Below are 22,112 nucleotides of genomic sequence, written 5' to 3'. Positions count from 1 at the left end.
TACATTAAATGGGCCCTCCACGTTTCATGATTTAGGTTGGCATGTCTCACGTTAGGCCTTTTACTTTAAGTGGGAAAGGAAAAATATTTCTAAAGATTAGTAAAACTTCTTTCATCTTCCCTCCGCTGACCCTGAGTAAAACGTAAGATTGAACTAGGACCCTCAGAATGGATCGTGACCCAGAAAGTATAATCAGAAAAGCAATTTGAAGAGGATCCGACAAAAGGGATATAATCGGATCCTTAAGATTTTCAAGCTGTCGTAACCATCCATGGGATGCAGTTAGCAATTTTACTTTAAGTGAGGCCCCACACGATTCGAAATGGATCGTGAGTTCGTGACCCTTTCCCATAAAAAATAGAGAGTCACTGCATCTCACGTCAGATATTTTACTTTAAATGGGCCCGTCCACGTTTTCATGATTTAGGATATCAACAAATTTTACTTTAAGTGGGGCCCAACGACGTTTACTTGACTAGTCGGGCAGCGAGAAACACAGATCACACACTAATTAGTCGAGAAGGGTGTCATTATCAAAACGAAAAGGTTCTGAACCGCCAATATAATCTTTACCATTATTATTATGGTGTCAATGAACCTAATGGATCCAAAGGGTCCCAGAGTTAAAGGGCAAGAATGGGGCACAACAGTTGGATCTGAACCGCGTCCATTGGATTCCTATCCGAAGGTCCGATAGCTCCGAATGAAGGGCACTAATGTATGAAAATGTCTCCTTCATTTATTTTGTGTATTTATATCTATTCACGAGGGGTATGTTGGAACTTTAAAAATTATTCTCAAAACAACAACCCACATTTCATTGGGATGACGGGGTTCTCTATGTAGTATAGATTTTCAAGCTGTTGTAAGACCATGGTTTTAAATTTCGGTGGAGACCGACACCGAAACTGCATTTACCCAAAACGTTACTATATTTCGCCCAAATTTCTGAATTTCGGTCGAAAAAGCCGTATCCCATGCGTCTCGATGGGCAATTGTTTGCAACCGTTTAATATGGATAAAAAGGGAAGTGATATTTACGCCCCTTTTGATCACCAGGCACACCCGGTGTCAGTGTATCAATGACAAAAGGAGGCCTGATGTACAAAAGGGAAGTGATATTCAAGGGCTTTGATTGCAACGTTGACTGTCATTGGGTGTCCCTGGTGATCAAAAGGGGCGTAAATATCATTTCCCGGGTAAAAAAGGTAAAGATAACTCATAATACCGTTTTTTAGGGCCTAAATTTGCAACCGTTTAATATGGGTAACAAGATAGCCTCTTACCTTAAGAAAAAAGGTAAAGATAACCATATACCATTTTTGCCTAAATTTGCGGAAGCTCTCTCATCAATGGCCGACCTACCACCCCTCATCCTTTTCTAAGAAAATGGAGATGGGGTTTATTTTCTCCAAACCAACAAAAAGGAATGATAATGTTACTTGGAGATAGAGACAAATCATCCCTAATTAATCTTCTAGAGATTATCTGTAAGATTCCATGGATCGTTTACATATTCACACCGTTTATTTTCTTCTCTTTTCTGGTATGAGTTTTTGAGATGGAAGAAGAAATAGATACATGGAAGAAGAAATAGATACTAATGATCATCTTAGTTTTTGATATGGGTGAGATGCTTGATTTTCCTGAGGCGACGATAATAAGCCATGAAACTGCCTCAAGTGTCTTTCAGTCAAATTGCCTAGCAAATCCCTTATTAATAGGCCGTAATCTTATTTGCTCTCCAAATTAAATTGCCTACCAAATCCCTTTTTAATAGTCTGTAATCTTATTTGCTCTTGAAATTAAATTGCCTACCAAATCCCTTTTTAATAGTCCTTAATCTTACCTGTTCTCGAAATTTCAACGGAAATAAACGTAATTTTGGCTGAAATTTTGAAATTTCAGACGACATTTAGGAACCAATATAAAATTATTTTTTATTCGGGTTACTTGATTTCGACCGAAATTTCAAAATTTCGGCTGAAATTTCGGTTTCCCAGATGACCGAAACCGGTACCGAAACCGAAATTTAAAACCTTGGTCGTAACCATCCATGGGATGCAGGCAAGGTTTTAAATTTCGACCGAAACCGAAATTGGGTTAAGTCGAAACGTTACAAAATTCCTCGAAATTTTAACGAAAATTCAGGCCGAAATTTAAGGAATATCCTTAAAAAATCTGAATTTTAATCGTTATTTAATATTATCCTGAAATTTCAGCCGAATGTACACGATAAAATATTACCCTTTTTTATTTCAACGGATTTAGAAAGGAATTTCAAAATTTGCCTGAAATTTCGGTTTCGATGAGGACCGAAACACATTCCGAAACCGAAATTTAAAAACTTGGATGCAGGTAGTAATTGTGATTGTTCATCTTATTGGTTGCTTTATATCTTTGCAATAAAATTAACCATTTGTTTTCACCTTAGGAGTTGATTGAATTAACTATGGATCCAAAATAGATCAATGGTTAGTAATTAACAAGTGGGAACCGCCCTTTCATCAGCCCATAAATTGATCATTTAACGTTTTGGTTAATTAAACTAATGAAAATGCACAGGGTTGAACAAAACCAAAAAGGTTAGAAAAATCATGAATTGATTTACAAGCGTCCATCACAAAAGGCATTTCGTAGATGGTCTGTCGCGTGTCAAGGCAGCCACCTGAATGATCACAAATTCTGCTGAAAAGTGAGCCTCTGTGGTTGCACTGACATGTTGTGAGGGACTCTAGCAAATCCCATTCATGGAAGTTCAAAGGTCCAAAAAATAGAGCATAAATATACAACACATACTAAAATCTCTAAAATTACACTATATGTCACTACCCGAACCCAAAATCAGGGTCCGGCGCACGTGACAGCCGCCGCACACCGGTAGGGTCGCCCCCACAAGCATGCAAGGCTTCTTCACAACCAACTATTCTCAATATTTAGAGCGACTAATAAAAGCGGAAATTTTAGTCTCAATTAAAGCTCAAACGAAATACATATATAGGTCCAAAAGTCTAAATCCACAATAAAATAACAAACGCTTCTAAACTGGAAATAATGAAAGAAAGCAAGAAATGTCTTAGGTTCCAATCCAAGTGCTTGAATTCCTCAGCAAGTCTACTGCCGCTCCTCTGTATCTGAAAATTGTTAAACCACATAATGAGCTAACAGCCCAGCCAACTTTTCAAATCCAAGTTAGCTAATAGGAAAACGAAAACATGCTGGTGCGGAAAAGAAGTAACATGCCATAAAATTTAGCCAATGCAGAAATTGATAAGAATCAAGAAAATCATTTCTACATAAGCTATATAAGAAAAATACATGTTTTTACAAAAACAATTCCAACCACTCAGTTATGCAGTTTTCCACTTTGAAATTAATGACAAAGAATATATATTTTCAAACACTTGGTTTTGCATTTTTCCACTTGGAAATCAAATACTTAACAGTCTTCTCTGTGGCCAATTTCCAACCTTATTGGCAAGTAGCGTAACCCAAGGCGAACACTCGTTCGCAGGACTCACAGGTCCAAAAGCGCGCAATGTCACAATATCAATAGCCAGAGGACTCCCTACTGGCCGCCCGAGATCAACCTTACGGGTAGATAAAATTTGACCGGTCTACGTGATCACGTCCAGTGTACTCACCCACTGGTAGGTTGGGCACTAGATCCCCACCAGAGATCAACCTTACTGGCGGAATCCATTCCATACCAAGACTGTATACAATTATAGATAGAAGCAATTTAATGTTTGCAATACCGTGCCATAAATTTTGTAAACGCTTCAAGTCATAGGGGACTCCCCCCCATTCCAATCTATGAAAACCATATCGTAAACAAAGTGCCTTTCAAATTGTTGCTTCATGAATTCTAGTTTTCAAAATCATGTTCTTCATAAAGCTTTTTATGTATAGGAATGAAAACATTTCAAGACTAAAGGATACCATGCATAATGACATTCAACTATTTAGAATGACATACTAAAAAACGGTCAGTGAGAATCTTCTCCAAAACAAGTTCCAAGTGAGAGTAGATATGCAAAAATTGTAATAAAAAGCTTTCAACTTAGCTAAATGTAAATATTTGATAATACACTGACATAGGGTAGGATCACCTACCTTAAGCGCAATCTCCAAGAATTACTTTGCAAGGTCAAGATTGATGCAGGTGTAACCACTAACTCAGTTAATACCCAAGTCTAGGGAAGGATCAACTTCTTTAAGGAATTCCGTCGAACACCCTCTCGCTGCAAAGACCAAGCAATAGTAGGCTTTTTCCTGGTTGAGAAGGAACGGCGACAACCAATTGTGGTCGTGTCAAAGGCGACTACAAGTATGAGATGGAGGGTCCAGAGACAACAAGCTTCCTCTTGCACTTTCCACCAAGACGACACAGAACTTCCAAGGTATTTCAAAACCCCAAGAAAGGAGGCTAAACAATGCAAATGAATGGCGGACGGGGTTGAAACAACTAGCAATAGGGGCTGCTTGTATTGAATTAGAATCCATTGGCATTGATTTTAGGGGATGTTGTAGATGAGGGCACAAATACAAAGTGGTTGCTGTCATTCAAGGAAGAGGGGAAAAAAATGATGCCTTGAAAGAGAACTAATCTAGTCTCTGATATTATCTTCAATTGAGAGAAAAGACCAACAACGGTCTCTTGTCCAAAGTCAATCCTCTTCATACATGCTAGGTGACTCATTTTTCCATAAGGCTTGATTTGTAAGAAAGGCAACTGCCTTGATCGACCATGCAACAATTAAATTTGATTTGGCAAAATTTCCTTCCTTGCATATGACAAAAAGGTAAGCAATTTAATTGGGTTAGGTAACTTGCCTTCCTTGCCCATGGCCAACCCAACACACCAATCCAAAATTGCCTTGCTTGCCCACCATGCTATATTTAGTTAAGAAATTAATTGGCTATTCTTATGGCAACAAATCATGGCCATCCAAAATTCAAAGAAGGCACTAACGGATTTGGTCATCTCTCCTACTTTCCGTTTATAAACAAGATTGATATGGGAATATCATTCTTTACACTTTCCTTTAAGAACTTCTATTTAGGATCCTACAGTACCTTACTAGTCCAATAATCATCATGGCCTTTAAAAAATAAAACACTTCTAATTCAATTTCTAGTCACCGAAATTGAAATCCCTAATGAGCACACAAAAAACGTGTCCTTACTTTATTTATGGCATTTGCTTAAAAGCATAGCTACTTTTAGTAAAACATCAAATACCTGATTTTGATAATGACACCCTATTCAAAAAAACTACCACTTTAAAATTACCTTATTCTAGAGGCATGAGTTTTGGTAGGGACACTCATTTCCAAGCAAATATTCCTAATTTCGATTTTACTAACGACACTCATTCCAAGGAAATTAATCATAAGTCCATTTGATAATAACACCCTTTACAAGTAGTTAAAACATGTTCAAGCATTGGGGCTGGGTGTTACACTATACCTGTAAGATTTCTAAACCAATGCCTATTATAGCAGGGGCATTTTTCTAACTTTATAAAACCATACTCAAAACCAGGACATTTTCTTTCTCTTCATTTCGTTCACCATTCTTTTCGGATTTCATTTTCCTTTCTTAAACTGTGTTTTAACGTAGGTAGGACCTAGGACATGGACGGTCTGATTTGAAATAGATTGTGACTCAAATGTATGATCCGAAAAGTATATTGAAGAAATCCAACTGAAAAGGGATATGATCGGATCGTGACCAAGAAATAGTGGATACGATCCAACGGCTACCATTATCCGATTATTAAGATTTTGCCATTTGAATGCTTATATCCAAACCCTTAAATTGGCCTCTTGCAAATAAGCTTTATGATAAAAGCATTGCTTGAGTATAGGAATTGTGGAGAAGAGATTACATTTGAGAAAAGTCTTAATTAGCCTAACCATTGCCCATTCTTCTTTTAATCCATCAGTCCGACGGCTTCTATTATCTGATCTTTAAGATTTTCAAGCTGCCATAACTATACATGGGATGCAGCAGCAGTGACACCGTTATCTTTCCAATAAGATTAACCATTGATTTTCATGATTCAATTGATTATTGATCCAAACAAGATCAATGGCTGGTAATTAATCAGTGGGACCCACCGTTTCATCTGCCCATAAATTGATGATTATTGGACATCGGATAATTAAAGGGAAAATCATTAAAAAAAATGCAAAGTTTATACGAAATTGTGAACAAAGGGTACTGATTTGAAAATTATAAAAAAGGTGTTGTCAGGTGAGAGAAGATGACTTTTAGGACAAATATACCCCTCCTAATGGTTCCGGGGTATAAAATGTGGTTCCCTAATGGTTCCGGGGTATAAAATGTGGTTCCCTAGTGGTTCTGAGGTATAAAATGTGGTTCCGTAGTGGTTCCGGGGTAGAAAATGTGGTTCCCTAGTAGTTCTGGGGTATAAAATGTGGTTCCCTAGTGGTTCCGGGGTATAAAATGTGGTTCCCTAGTGGTTCCAGAGTAGAAAATGTGGTTCCTAGTGGTTTCGGGGTATAAAATGTGGTTCCCTAGTGGTTCTGAGGTATAAAATGTGGTTCCGTAGTGGTTCCGGGGTATAAAATGTGGTTCCGTAGTGGTTCCGGAGTATAGAATGTGGTTCCGTAGTGGTTCCGAGGTATAAAATGTGGTTCCCTAGTGGTTCCGGGGTATAAAATGTGGTTCCCTAGTGGTTCCAGAGTAGAAAATGTGGTTCCCTAGTGGTCCTGGAGTAGAAAATGTGGTTCCCTAGTGGTTCCGGGGTAGAAAATGTGGTTCCCTAGTGGTTCCGAGGCATAAAATGTGGTTCGGTAGTGGTTCGAGGGAATAAAATGTGGTTCCCTAGTGGTTCCGAGGTATAAAATGTGGTTCCCTAGTGGTTCTGGCGTATAAAATGTGGTTCTCTAGTGGTTCCGGGGTAGAAAATGTGGTTCCCTAGTGGTTCCGAGGTATAAAATGTGATTCCCTAGTGGTTCCGGGGTATAAAATGTGATTCCCTAGTGGTTCTGAGGTATAAAATTTGGTTCCCTAGTGGTTCTGGGGTAGAAAATGTGGTTCCCACGCCGGACCCGTATGGGCCGGGTCGACCCGCGTGTCACCCGAATTTTTGCCGTATTTTTTAAGATGTTTTTGGGAAATGTTATCCGCACTACCGTATTTTGATGAGGACACTCCTCACTTTATTAAAAGTACGGTATGGCCCGCACCATAGGATGATCCAAACCGTCCATTAGATGGGCCACTGCCTAAATAGGTTGTGCCCCAAAAAGCATTTCCGTAGGTTTATCCTAACCCTCTGATCAGAATTTTAGAGGGTTGGTCCTAACCCTCTATAGATCATAGGGTTAGGATCAACCTATGGAAATGATTTTTGGGACACAACCAATTTAGGCAGTGGCCCATCTAATTGACGCTTTGGATCATCCTATGGGGGTCCATACCGTACTTTTAATTAAATGAGGAGTGCCCTCATCAAAATACAGTAGTGTGGATAACATTTCCCTTTTTTTGTATGGGAATTTGCTAGCCACCTTTGCCGAGGCAACTTCTCGGCTTGTGGCCCATCCTTTGATGCAAAGATTGGCAGAAGTAATATGAGTGCAAAGGTGGCTAGCACAAGCATAATTGCAAAAAATAGTAATCATTACTGATTTGTGGCTGAAGTACTAAGTTTTAAATGAAAAATTACGAAAAAATGGAAGCAAAGTATTAAAATTACAAAAAAATACCAAAATGATGCACTAATTGTAGACACCCCATTTTGACTAAGCCCTACACCTTCCCAGCTCGTGCCAAATCCATCCGAATCTCAGCATTAGGGTACCAAACTTCACCCTAGGCTGGATTCGGGTCTCTTTTAACCCCCTGCAAAATTTCATCATGATCTGAGCGCGTTTGCCCAGCAAACGGGCTGAATTGGTGTGTGTAGTGTAATGGGGTGTGGCCCACTAGGTTTTTCATTTTACCTAAAAATCTATGTACTTTAGGGAAAATTCAAGTTATCCAAAGATCCTAAGTACCCATGAATACATTTTTGGAAACCTTAAGACCCCAGAAAAATCCCTGCAAAATTCCAGAAAGATCCGACGAAGAAATTCGAAAAAGACAAGTGGAGTTAGTGCAGTTATCAAGCGTGGGGAGGGTGCATTAGCCAGCTGGGGTCGCGCATGTGTGCGCTTATCAACTTGGAGTGCCAATATCAACATTCATTTTCTCTTATAAATAGCCATTTAACCTCATTTTTTTTAAAAAAAATTTTCGTTTTGAGAGAGAGAGAGAGAGAAAAAGGGAGAGAGAAACTAGATCTTGTTTCTTCAAACCCTAATCCCTTACCAATTTCTTCTACGGCTGATCTCCGATCGACCTCCGGCAAGCTCCGGCCGGTTCTTGCTCTTCTCTAAATATTGCATTCTTCTCTGCAAACCGCTATATTTGCCGATTTTCTTGTTCTTCACCATTTTTCAACCTTTAAACCCTAGCTGAGCACAAATTCAAAGAAAAAGAAGGAGGATCTGCAGAAAGAGAGAGAGATATCCGGTCGTCTTCTCCGGTGTTTTCTCTCTGCTCCGGCTATCAATTTCCGGTGAGATCTCAACCCTTCTTCACTTCACCACCGGCTATGCACTCTTCCATCCCCTATCTTCATCGTCAATCCTTTCATTCTCATCTCTTTTCATTTTTTCTCTTAGATCTCTCTTAGCTTCTTTCCAAATCTCAGATCTGAGGTATAAGAAAATTATTTAGGGTTTACAAATAGAATCAAGGGAAAAGAGAGATTAGGAGATCAGAATTTTCTAAATCTAATTACAGAGAGAGAGAAGAGAAATCCCCAAAATCTGAAACCCTAGTTTCGTCGTCCGATCTTTCTTCTCCGCTCAAGCTCCGGTCGAGCTCCGGCGAGCACCGATTTGAGAAATCATAGAGAGAGAAAAAAGGGAGAGCTGAGGAGAGAAAGAAAGAAAAATCCGTTCAAAGCCCTAGCGTCTTTGCATCTTCTCCGGTAACCTTTGCAAGTTCCGGCAACACCAAGATCTCGTCAAGACCTAACTCCGATCGTCTTCTCCGGTCAACCTCCGGCAAGTTTTGCGGCATGATTATTTTTCCAGCGAATCTCAATTTCGGCCAGCACTTTCCTTCCCTCAGATCTTTGTTTCTTTTTTGGATCAACCATTTCTTTTTCTCTTTCAAACCCTAATCGTTTTCAAATCTTAGATCTGTCCTTAAGCCTACAATTTTACCTTTTCTCATTCTCATTATCATCTAAGTACCTATTATTAACCAAGATCTGAGTACTTCGGAGATAAATTTTGGTCATATTCTTCTCTGATTTTTTGCGGCATCATCGGAGCTTTTCTGGAGAATTTTTTTTAGCAAGTTTCACTGATCAGGTAAGTGTTTTATGAAATTTTATATGTTTCTTGCTAAGAGTGTTGTTTGTAAGTGAGCAGGGTTTTGATTTGTAGTGATAGATTTCTATATCCTTAGTATGATCAGAGTCTCACAAATGTCATGAATCAGTGAAGTCACATTTTCTTTCACTTGTATTTGAATTTTGAAATGTGTTTTGTTGCCAATGTTTGATATATTGTCTTGCTACAAATTTAGGTCAAACTGGAAAATAGAGTTTAAGGAAAGTTGATTGATCGATTTTTATGTTGGCACTACTAGTTAGTATCCTATAACTTTATGTTCTTGAGTTATTAGCCAAAATTTTACTCTTATAATGCTACAATTCTTTCTTCATTACATCAGTGTATGTATGATAACTCCCTCTTTTGCTTCATGATTGTTTCAAGTAGAACAAAATTTTATTACAAGGTGGAAGCTTTCGCTAAGATTACCCTTGTTATCCTTGATTTTGTTTCTCATCATTATCTTTTAAATACAATTTGATGAAAGTTTTCTGCTTAAATATATGTTCACTAATTTTTTATGGAATCAGTAGCTCATGGAAACTTTGGATTAGTATGTTTAAAAAATATAATAATTCTGTTTTGTGTTGTTTTTATGTCAATCATGGTTAAAAAAAAAAAAAGGATTTGTGAACACTTCACCTTAAAAAGCACTTTACAGTTCACTTGCAAAGTAGTTGGGCAGCAGTTGCTAGCTATTCTCATGAGATCAGTTTATTTTGTCATTTTGCCCATGCTCTTAGGGTATGTATTTTGGAGCATGCATGAATCTGCTTCAACTATACGGTTGTGTAAAAATATACAATAGAAGTTCTGTTGTCTTCATACTATAGCTCAAATAAAATCCTGTTTGGTAGCTTTGATGATTAAAATCATAGTATTTGATGGTCATTTGAAATAAATATCTCGGTTTGGTCATTAAAATTGGACTAATGGGAATTGTCCTAATCTGTAAAAAGTCATCTTTAGTTCCTTTACTTTAGGGTCCAGTCGTTGTCGCCTAAGAGAGTCAATTTGCTCTTTGGTCTGTTTTGAATTAGCTTTTTTTTTTTATCTTATATATATGATATCGAAATATTTATTGTTTTGCTTTGGGGTTGTTACAAGGGTGTATTTCATTTCAGTCTTGATAATGTTAATGTTATTAATCTAGAAGTGTTTCTTCTTTGCTGTTTGGGTTAATGAGTGGAAACAAATATCGTTTTGTTTCAATGTTCATATAGTTATTATTTTCATGATTATTCTTTTTTTTAGCTTGCAATAATCATGAGGAGTTATATTGCTTGGTCAGACCATATGACCAACATGAATGGGATTTAAAGTCTGCCAATTTATATAAGGTATTTGTTTGAAATATGGTTGTGATGCTTATATCTTTGAGGGATAACAGGTTGGATTGATTGAACTCAATTTTGTTTTATAAGACCTTGAGTATTGAGGTCTCAAGCAAAGAGAGTTTATCTTTTTCTAATTTTATATCCACATCATATTGGAGTCAAGTACTTGATAATATTTGAGTGGAAAATTAGTTTTGTTGATTAGTTAAACCTGTTAGATTAATAACCTTCCTTCCATCATTACAAGGGCGATGAAGGCGATAGCCTAAGCCCACCCTTAGAGGGATTTATTGGATTATGATAATACCCTCTCCCCTCTTCTTTCCTCTTATTTAATTTTGAGTTAGATTCTGAAGATAAATGGATTGTTCAGGTGAGATTATATCAAAGTTCATTATACTCATTCCTTTTTATTTAAATAAATTGTTAATAGGAAGAAGGAGATCAGATGACTACTCTATTCGATATTATCGACATGAGTACTGTCCGATCTCAAGGCGGGATTAGAAATATTATCATGTGTATTTGATATCAGATGATTACTTTGGCATCATCTGATTTCATTGGAGTCCCCGTATTGGGGTTTGTGGTTGGTTTTGAAGTGTTTGATATTGTTTTTACTTTATTAGGCTATCCAGCGGCTGGTCTGGACTAATTAATGTTATTTATCATTTTATGATTGCTATTAGATTGTATATTCTTCTTTGCTTAGCACTTGATTTATTTTTAGAATAAAATTTGTGATTATCTGGTAGACTTTTCTTCTCTCTTTGATAGACTAACACAGTCTTTTAGATTTTTGTTAAATTCTTTAGATACTAGAATTCCCTCTCGTTGCAAGGGCGATGAAAGTGATAGCTCAAGCCCATCCTAGGAGACTTGCCCAGTCTTGCTAGCATTTTTCTTTATCCTACCTCTATGTCTAAGAGACTTATCCAGTCTCATTTTCTTGCTAGACCTCCTCTTTGTGCGTCTTTTGGTTTTGGGAGAACACCTTACTCGGCTTGGCATCATACCCCGACCCTTATGGGTATTGGGTTGCACATTTGTTGCACCCTAGGGCTAGGTAGCTGTCCGGCCCGGCTGGGTGTTTTACCTTTGTCAAATATGCACAAGGTCTCTTTTTCCTTGTTAGCATTTTTCTTTATCTTACCTCTGTGTCTAAGAGACTTACCCAGTCTCATTTTCTTGCTAAACCTCCTCTTTCTGCGTCGTTTGGTTTTGGGAGAACATCTTACTCGGCTTGGCATCATACCCCTACCCTTATGGGTATTGGGTTGCACATTTGTTGCACCCTAGGGCTAGGTAGCTGTCCGGCCCAGCTGGGTGTTTTACCTTTGCCAAATATGCACAAGGTCTCTTTTTCCTTATTACTTGTTGAGCTTTATCTTAGTTTGACAGTCCACTAGCATAGGAATCCGTCCTTAGTCTAGAGAGTCAGTCATCTTGTTCAGGAATCGAATTCTATCATCATAGGGGTTAGGATTTTATCCAACCTTTCATCAGATCATGTTCTTCTATCCGCTCCTGCAAGGTATAGGATGCTGTCCAACCCTTGCAGAGTTGTTATTCTGTTCATTCCCCCGCAAAGCATAGGATGCTGTCCAACCTTTGCGGGATATCAGGAGTCTGTCCTCCCCTTATGATGATAGGATTCAGTCCTCTCGTGTCAAAAACATCAAAAACATTCCAAAAACCAAAAACCTTAAAAATCTTGAGTCTTTCAGAGTAGTTAGGAAAATCAATTCCGAACTACGTTGGCTTGATCCTCTTCCACGAGGTACGTAGTGCAGCTTGGGATCCACATCCCAGGTCCAGCCAAACCTTTAAAAATAAACATTTCGAACCTTCAAAAATACAAAACTTCTTCAAAACCTTTTCAAAAAGATCTTCCCATAGAGTTAGGAGTCCGTCCTAGTTTGTTTGGGGTGTTTTAGAGTTAGGAGTCTGTCCTGATTTGTATTGATATGGTGTGTCCTGTCGTGTGATTGTCCCTAGAGTTAGGAGGCCTCAAGTCGATCAGTTAGACATTTAGTCGAACCGATGGCTAGACTAGGAAGCATATAGTTAGCCTATGGTTTTCCTTAGGTTACACAGCCTAGTTACACATAGGATGTAGGCCCACCTGCATTAGCTTAAGGCTAATCAACTTACATTAGTTAGGGCATATAGAGAGTCTTGAAAATTACAATTCACTTGAATTTAAGCAATCATACAAAAAAGCTTTTAAAAATCAGTTGAGTCTAATGGATCGAGTCTAGGATAGCGGTTCTAGATGGTTAGGCATAGTAGTTTGGAATAGGGCATTGAACTACGTTGACTCCGATTCTTCCCGAGGCCGGGATACGTAGAGCAGCTGGGATGGACGGCCATCTTGGTCCGAGTCAGGTCGCATTAGAGTTAGGACTCATTTTGTCCAGTCAGGTATAGATTTGATTTGTGTTGTATGTTTTTGCTGTGTTTTCTTACTTTCATGTACAGATCCTATACATTTAGCTGTATCATGCATGTGTTTGCACACCAGAACTTAGACACCCATTAGGCATGTCACTTATAACCTAGTTTTGCTTAGGTGACACATCTTTCATTTATTTTGTGTATGTGTTTAATTTTCATCTCTGAGACATGCATGATTAGGTAGACGTCTTCTCGGAGATTTGTGTTCCCATTTCATATGATTTTCGCCCAAAACTCTTCAAAATTATTAAGTAAATGGCATAAGAGACCAGGTGTTTGCACTTGGGCGGATGAGGTGCTCTTTAGACCTTCCAAATTCGTAATCAGGCACGAACCTTTTTTTATAATCTCTGGTTATCCGTTGCAACAGAGCATAGTGTGGGATCCAGGGCCTACTTCCCTGGATGGCGACTCTTCTTTGTATAAGGTACGCCTCGAATCTGAGCTAGTCCCCGAATCGAGAGGTATCTCACCTTTGTATCGCCACTCATGCTGTGAGAGGCATTTCTTCTTTCGAGAGTTCCTTGGTAGAGCTCTCCATTCACGTGGATGATCCATATGAGACTGCTAGTGTGGGGCACGCTCCCCGCCGTCTCTCTCGGATCGGGGTCCACAGGCTGGCGACTCCACTGGGGAGTTCTTAGAACATTGCCTAACTCTGTTAAAATGCCATTTGTTGCTAATTTTGAAGAATTTTGAGCTAAAATCATTATAAATGGGAATTTAATCGCTTAGAATCCAGGGGCACCAGATAGGTGTTTAAAACAAGGGATTCACACATTGCACGGCATACATCATTTTGTTCTTTATTTTCTTTTATTGATTTTTCTTATTATTGGCTCCACGGGATAGATATAATGCGTGCCTCATGGGATATCACTATCTAGATGGTGCTGTTGTATCTATTACCAAGCTATGCGCCAGTGCTGCAGTCGTAAACACTCGGTGTACTTGTGTTTACAGCAGCCGGTGAGCAATGAAGCATACTGTATATAAACTCGGTGTACTTGTGTTATATACTTAAAGTATGGATCATATGCATAGTACCTGATATTGAGTCCGGAGCTCTACTTTCATTTTACATATATTATGTACTTGGATATATTTGTTGATTTAGTAAAACCCAATTAGGATCTGCATGTGCTTATATATATACTGTATTCATATAATGACGAATATGTGTTGCTTACACATGTTGGAACCTAGATTTAGGAGCTATGTCCTATCCTTAGATTATTGTAGCTCACCTTATATGACTACATCGCAGTCCTAGTACACTCACATGTCTGTCTTGAGTCAAGTGTCTTGACTCTGTGGGATTATATTTAGGGCTGGTGCCCCTGGTTAGGATATATATATGTATATATCTATATTTTGATTATTAGATTAGAGCCTACTCATTAGTGAGGCTTCCTTATCTAATCAAATTAGTCATATCAGTCCGTTCTTCGGATCTAGACCCGACCAGTGGCTTTTACTTGCCCTCTCATGGTCGTGGCCTATCTTTTGCTCTATTCATTGAGATTTTTGTCCATATATCTTTTGATTATAAGATCAGGACCTACTTTCTAGTAGAGATTCCTGGCTTGAATCAATCAATCGTGGATATTCATCTTTCAGATCTAAACCTAGCTAGTGGCTTCTACTTGTCACACTCATAGCTATGGTTTATTCCTTGACCCAATGATGATAAACATTACCTGTTTTCATCCTTCAAATTCAAACCTCATTTATCCATTCTTTTGTTGTATTACTCAAATTATTGTTCATCCTGTCTTAGATATGGTCGATAGCTTGTCTGCTGTCTCTATGACCATAGTCTATCATTATTGATCTTCTTGATCGTACATTTTTGTCGTCCACCTTTCAGATTTAGATCCGGTCTATGATCTACTTTTGTCATTTTATAACCGTGGTCTCTTCCCTGAGTTTCTGATCATCTTTGATCATCAATGGAACATTTGATGTCGCCAATTATATCCTTCTTGTGATTATTGGTTAAGTCCATCTTTATTCTTTGTTTATTCCAAGTTATTCTCCATTCCCTAATTATCCCATCCTATTCTTTGTGTTTAGGTTAAATCATGGCGAATAATGTGTTGAGAGGCTGGATAAGCGAGACAATTAGGGCTCTTCCGCTAGAATCTTCGGACAGGAGTATGACTGATCGGTTCATCTGTACCTTCAATCATTTGAGTGTGTCTGATATAAATTGGAAGTTTCTCCAAGCAGCCGCTGGATTCTGGGATCCTAATCTTCATGTTTTTTGATTCGGATCTTTCGAGCTTTGTCCTATATTCGAGGATTGGTGTGCTTTATTAGAGCTCCCAACAGAGGGACTTTGGATACGATCTTCGAATATAGATTCCTCTCATTCTATTTTTTGCAAGCTATTCAAAAATCAAATCGTTGATGCTCTTCCATGCTTAACGGATACGTGTGTGCAAGTTCAAAACCTCATTACCCTTTTTTCCGAAAACGTCGATCCTACTAACTCTCGTTTTCAAAGTTGTCGACGCAATGCTTTGATTTTTAGTGTCTTTGCACGATATTTCATTCGGAAAAACCCTCGTATTGCTCCGTTAACCTTGTTAACTGTGGTAGACCAAATTAACGAAGGGAGAAATCCCATCCCTACCATGTTAGCGGAGACCTTCTTGGGATTAGATCTTATTGCTTCCCGAGAAATCAAAGACAATTTCTGTGGGTGTGTGAAGCTGTTGTATGTCTGGCTTGGTGAAAAATTTCAAATTCTTCAGCGACAAAGTCAAAATCCGTATATCTTGAAGAATTTCTGTACATGGAAACCAATAGCCAATCAACCTCAATCTATCGATGAATGGCACAATTGGTTACAACATGTAGAGGAAAGCCAGTTTCGTTGGGTAAGTCATTCGTGTTTCCATGTTTTTACTAGCACTTACCCGCATTCATTTGTTTACCTCATGGGTATCGAGAAATCTTCTTTTTATGCACCCATGCGAATTCTCCATCAGATTACGGGAATTCCATGTCCTCCCGGAATCATAGTCCCTCCTCTTTGTGAAGATCTCACTCCTGATCTCGTCCGATTCATTGTGGCTGCTTGGGGAAACAAAAATATAGAAAGGAGGTTAGGTTTATCTCGCAAATTCCGACGTGGAGAAATATCGGAAGAGCCCGCAAGCCAGAGAGCTCGGATTGAGGAACCTTGAAGATCCATATCATGTTTTGTTATTCCGATTTCTGCATTTCCCATTATTGTCATTCTGTTTATCCAGCTGTGATCAGAGATTAATATTTTTCATCCGTTGTAATCACAATTTGAATCTTATTAATGAAAGTGTGTTTTTGTTTCTTTTGTCATTGCTTGATCAAAATAGTTTATCTCGATTATCAAAATTTTAATCTAGTGATTATACTTCTATTTCAGGATTCTTGTTCGAGCAGCCATTGCTCCTAAGAAAATCCTCGTTTCAAAACCAACCTGGTCCCGTCAGACATCTGATTCCAGGCTGAGCCGACAATCCTTGTCACCTTTTTCTTTTACTTCTCCTCTATCACCTTCCTTGAATTTTCAAGAAATACTTTCACCAGTCCAACCAACCCCTGAAACGATGGCAGAGAATGGGCAAAATGGTATGGACACCAATGAGATGATGAAAGCTATAATGTTGCAATTGAGTACCATTAATGAAGAAATAGCCCGATTAAAGAATGACAGAGAATCTACTTCTAAAAATCCTGCGCCTCAGCAAACCCCAATCATGCCTCGCCCACCTCCTGCGATGGTTCAACCTCCTGTGTTGCCAGTCTATGACAATTCTGATGACGAGCAGTATGAAGAAGAGAACTGTCTCCCCCATCTGGATAAAGGCAAGGGGATAGTCGATAGGTTGGATAAGATGGCCCAGGAGATGGAGAACATGAAAATGCAGGGTCCGAAAAAATTAAACATGGCCGAGTTTATGATAATACCGGGAGTTGTGCTACCTCCTAATTTCAAGATGCCGGATCATGATAAGTATGATGGGACAGGATGTCCCAAGAGTCATCTGAAAGCCCTTATTCCTCTCTTACAGCAGCATGGGCTTACTCCAGAGCAGATTGCTCTTCTTTTCCCTAGATCTCTTACTGGAACAGCAAAGAAATGGTTTTTGAGCTTGAAAACCGAAGAGATCAGAACTCTGGAGGATATTGCCAATAGATTTGTTGAGCAATTCTCCATGGAGGAGGGAATAGATGTGACAAAAAGAGATCTGAAGGCGCTGAAACAAGGGCACAATGAAACCTTCACTTCTTTCATTCGCCGATGGAGGCGTAAAGCGGCGCAGATGACACATCGATTATCAGATGCCGATCAAATTAAGATTGTTGTCAAGAACCTATCCCCGCAATACTATCATCACATGGCTATTCAGTATTTTCTGGATTTCAACCATCTGATAAAAACAGGAACTCAAATCGAAGATGCTTTGTCCAAGGGACTAAGATCAAGATCTTCGTCTGATGTGAGAGAGGGAAAAAGACCTATTGTGGCACCGAAGGAGGTGCACAATGTTAACTATACCAGGCCTTCCAGTTATGCCAGACCACCGGGTTATGATCAACCACCTTCCAGAACGGTGACCGAGGTCAGGAGGCCTATTGAAAAGAAGGTCTTTTGTCAGTTTGACCCTCTCCCTTACTCCTTATCAGTGGCTTTGAAGAAGTTGCTGAGAGATAAAAAGATTACTCTGTTGGAACCTAGAGAGCTTCCCAACCCTTTGCCCAAGTATTGGAGGAAGGACCAGTACTGCGATTATCATCAGAATTCAGGGCATTTGACTGACAAATGCATGGCTTTAAGACACAAGATCCAAGACATGATAGAAGCAAAGGATCTTGCCGTTGAAGCACCGAATGTCACTCGAAACCCATTACCTACACATGCAGTCCCTCCCCCGAACGTGTATGCCATTTTCACTGAAGAAATCCTCTTAGATCACTCTCGTATTTGTGCGGTTATTTCTGATAGACCGTATGTTCTGAGATGGGATGATGATGATGAAACGATCGAAAACAAGAAACCTTACATACTGTCCCCTCTAGATGAAGGATTAACAGGATCCTCTGAGTGTTCTTGTTCTTATGTCCTCAAGAGTGAGGAGGAAGAGATGAAAGAAAAGATCCCTTATGTTTTAAGATTGGAAGAAGAAGACTTGTTGCTTCCGGAAGATCAGTGTGACGAGCTCCGCCATGTCACACGAGGTGGTCGTGTCTTCAAACCTGCAGAACTCAGAGCTGAAAATCCTGCCGAAGTTGTAAGAGCTGCAGAGAATCTGAAACAGAAGCAGACTGTGGATGAAGAGGAAGAAAATTTGTTGAAACAACTGAAGAAGACACAAGCTAACGTGTCCATCTGGGGTTTACTAATGGCATCACCGAAACACAGACAGGTTGTGCTTCGAGAATTAAATGCCTCTCAAGTATCAGTTGAAATTACCCCCGATGAGTTGGTCAATCTCGTGGCAATGGCCAGGGTTTCTAGAACATTGTCATTTACTGATGAGGATCTGCCTCCAGAAGGAAGAGATCACACAAGACCTCTCCGTATCACCATACTGTGCAACAAGAAGAGAGTCACCGAGGTATTAGTGGATAATGGGTCAGCTTTAAATGTATGTCCTTTAAGCACCGCCACTACCCTAGGATTCGGGCCAGCTGATTTTATCCCGTCGGAACAGGGGATATTGGCGTACGACGGAACTAGAAGAGATTTCATCGGGACACTCGCCACAGAAGTCGAAATAGGAGGTGAAACTTTCGAGATAGAGTTTCAGGTTCTTGACATCAAAACATCTTTCTTTCTCCTGCTTGGTCGGCCGTGGCTTCATAAAGTTGGAGTCGTTCCTTCCACACTTCATCAAAAATTGAAATTCGTCCGAAACAATCGGGTGATCACAGTGCGAGGCGACCCTGAACCGGAAATTGGTCAAATAACATCTGAATTGATCACTGAAAAATCAAGAGATGTTAGTTTAACCGGCTTTTCTTTAGAAGTCTCTACTATTTCCTTTGGGGAAGCAATGAATGAAGAAATAATGTTTCTCTCAAGCACAAACACTCAAGTAGTAAAGATAATGAGAAAATATGGTTATGTCCCAGGAGCTGGCCTGGGAAGAAATCTACAGGGCCCAACTGAGTGGCCAGAGTTGAAAGCAGTAGATGGTTTATTCGGGTTAGGATATCAGCCAACCCGAAAAGAGGTTCAAGAAATGAGAAAGTATATGTTGAAGAGGGCTGAATGCCGTCGTCGGGGTATAGAATTTCCGACAGGACCGTACAGCATGATTATGAACGGCCGATTCAGAAGAGAAGGGGCAGACTGTCCGTTCTATGGTTTTCCTGAGACCTGGTGCGATAAGACTGGGAAGAGGCTTCCAGGGTTAGAGATCTTCTTCACAGATGAGTTATCAGAAGACTTCTACAGTGAGCAGTTTACCTTGGCAGCGATAGCAGAAAAACCAGCTACAGATTGGGTGGAAAATATTGAGCCGCATCTCCTAGACTCCCTATATCAGGTTGAGGCCCCAATCATCGCTATGATTGGAGGAGATGTGCCTTTCGTGAGCCCCAAAAACTGCATTACTCCAGCTATTGGACCCTTAGACAATTGGACCGCACAGGTTATACCCCAAGTAGTCCTCCAGTATAGTCCAGTCCTTTCAAAAGAGTCAGTCATTTCAAAAAATGTGTCAGTTTCTGAGTTCAACCCAGAGTCTGTCATTTCTAACTTTTCTTTTGATGCAGGTACCATAGAGGTCGGAGTAGTTCTCGGAGGTGGTGAAGAGTCGGTCCCTGTCGAGTCTCGGTCAGAAGATGTTTTCACTGATTCTTCATTTGTACATAGTCCTGTCTATGTTGATATTGATGTCAACATGTCATTTCATTTGGATTCAGAGTCTGTAACGCCCGCTGTGGGTGAATCATTCGATGTAATCATCAATTCTGCAAAAGAAATAAAAGACTCATTTGTGTACGATCCTGTCTTTATTTCTAATTCTGTTTCTGATTCTGCTTCAAAACCTGATCAAATAACTAATAATAATAATAATCAAGACTCCCCCTCAAACGAGGAAGCCGACGAAACTCCTTTTGAAATCAAATACATGATTCAACAAGAGGAGATTCGCCGAGCAAAACCACTCGAAGAAGAAATTGAAACCGTAAATATAGGTGATGAAACTTTAATTCGGGAGATTCGGATTGGCAAAACTTTATCTCCTGAGGAGCGCGAAGAATTAATCACCTTGCTAAAAGAGTTTAAGGAGGTCTTTGCTTGGTCTTACGATGACATGCCGGGATTGAGCGAAGACATTGTCCAACACAGATTACCTCTAATCCCTGGCATCAAACCGAAGAAGCAAAAACTCCGAAAACTCAAGACAGAATGGGAGTTAAAGGTTCATGATGAGGTGAAGAAACTACTCGAAGTAAAATTCATTGAAGTAGTGGAATATCCCGAATGGATTGCAAATATAGTTCCTGTGCCCAAGAAAGATGGAAAAGTCAGGATGTGCGTTGATTTCAGAGATCTGAATAAGGCGAGCCCAAAAGATGACTTTCCTCTTTCGAACATCGATATCCTGGTAGACAACACTGCTGGACATGCTCTGTTATCCTTCATGGATGGGTTTTCAGGCTACAATCAGATCAAGATGGCGCCTGAGGATATGATGAAGACGGCATTTATTACTCAGTGGGGGACATATTGCTATAGAGTTATGCCGTTTGGACTCAAGAATGCTGGTGCCACCTATCAGAGGGCTGCGACTACTCTTCTTCATGACATGATTCATAAGGAGGTCGAGGTCTATGTCGATGACATGATTGTCAAAGGCAGGACTCGGCCAGAGCATACGGTCGCTTTGAGAAAGTTCTTTGAGCGAATCCGGAAGTTTCAACTTCGCTTGAACCCAAATAAATGTGTATTTGGGGTCACATCAGGGAAGTTGCTATGATTCATGGTCAGTGAAAGAGGAATCGAAGTGGACCCTCAGAAGATCAAGGCTATCCAAGAAATGCAACCACCAAAGACAGAAAAGCAGATTCGTGGATTCCTTGGCAAAGTGCAATACTTGAGGAGATTCATATCCCATTTAACTATGACGTGTGAACCCATCTTCAAGTTATTAAAAAAGAATTCCTCCAAGAAATGGAATGAAGAATGTTAGGAAGCATTTGAAAAGGTCAAGCAGTGTTTGTCTTTGCCTCCTGTCTTATCCCCAGTCATTCCTGGTCAACCATTGTTGATGTATTTGTCCATCACAGATACAGCAATGGGTTGTATGCTTGCTCAGCAAGATGTAGGATCTAAGAAGGAGAAGCCTATCTACTACATCAGCAAGAAAATGCTAGAGTACGAGATAAAGTACACTATCTTGGAAAAGACTTGTCTAGCATTAGTCTGGGCGACTCAAAGGCTTAGACATTATCTATTATCGAATAAGGTATTTCTGCTTTCACGGATGGATCCGTTGAAGTACTTATTCGAGAAGCCCGCCCTTACAGGAAGAACTGCAAGGTGGTTGCTATTGTTATCTGAGTTTGACATCACATACGTCACTCAGAAATCTGTCAAAGGACGGGTTATTGCTGAGCAGCTAGCTGATGCTCCTGTTGAGGAGAATGCTTTTCTGAAGGCTGAGTTTCCTGATGAAGAGATCATGGAACTTGAAGAAGAAATTCCAAGTACCAGATGGATAATGTACTTTGATGGAGCTGTAAACAATCGAGGACAAGGAATAGGAGCAGTGCTTGTATCTCCCAAGAAAGAATACATCCCGATATCCATCAAGTTACAATTCGAATGTACAAATAACATGGCAGAGTACGAAGCTTGTATCGCAGGACTTGAGGCAGCTTTAATTTT

General features: G+C 39.6%; 1 protein-coding gene across 1 annotated transcript; it reads left to right on the top strand.

Moving 5' to 3' along the window:
• The first annotated feature begins 16,815 nt into the window (after positions 1-16,815).
• LOC143870039 (uncharacterized) lies at positions 16,816-19,999 on the top strand. The gene is made up of 2 exons (XM_077376553.1): positions 16,816-19,866; positions 19,991-19,999. Exons 1-2 carry the CDS (start codon positions 16,816-16,818, stop codon positions 19,997-19,999), a joined length of 3,060 nt encoding a protein of 1,019 aa, XP_077232668.1.
• The last annotated feature ends 2,113 nt before the right edge of the window (positions 20,000-22,112 follow it).

Source organism: Tasmannia lanceolata, unplaced genomic scaffold (assembly GCF_043159265.1).
Source record: "Tasmannia lanceolata isolate RefF3 unplaced genomic scaffold, GAP_Taslan_0.1 ptg000003l, whole genome shotgun sequence".
In the NCBI taxonomy this organism is placed as follows: Eukaryota; Viridiplantae; Streptophyta; class Magnoliopsida; order Canellales; family Winteraceae; genus Tasmannia; species Tasmannia lanceolata.
Note: the sequence above shows the minus strand (reverse complement) of the source record. Positions and strands in the feature narration are given on the sequence as shown.

Excerpts from the sequence above, each read along its gene's own strand:
- LOC143870039 (XM_077376553.1), top strand. The coding sequence starts at position 16,816 with ATGGCAGAGAATGGGCAAAATGGTATGGACACCAATGAGATGATGAAA.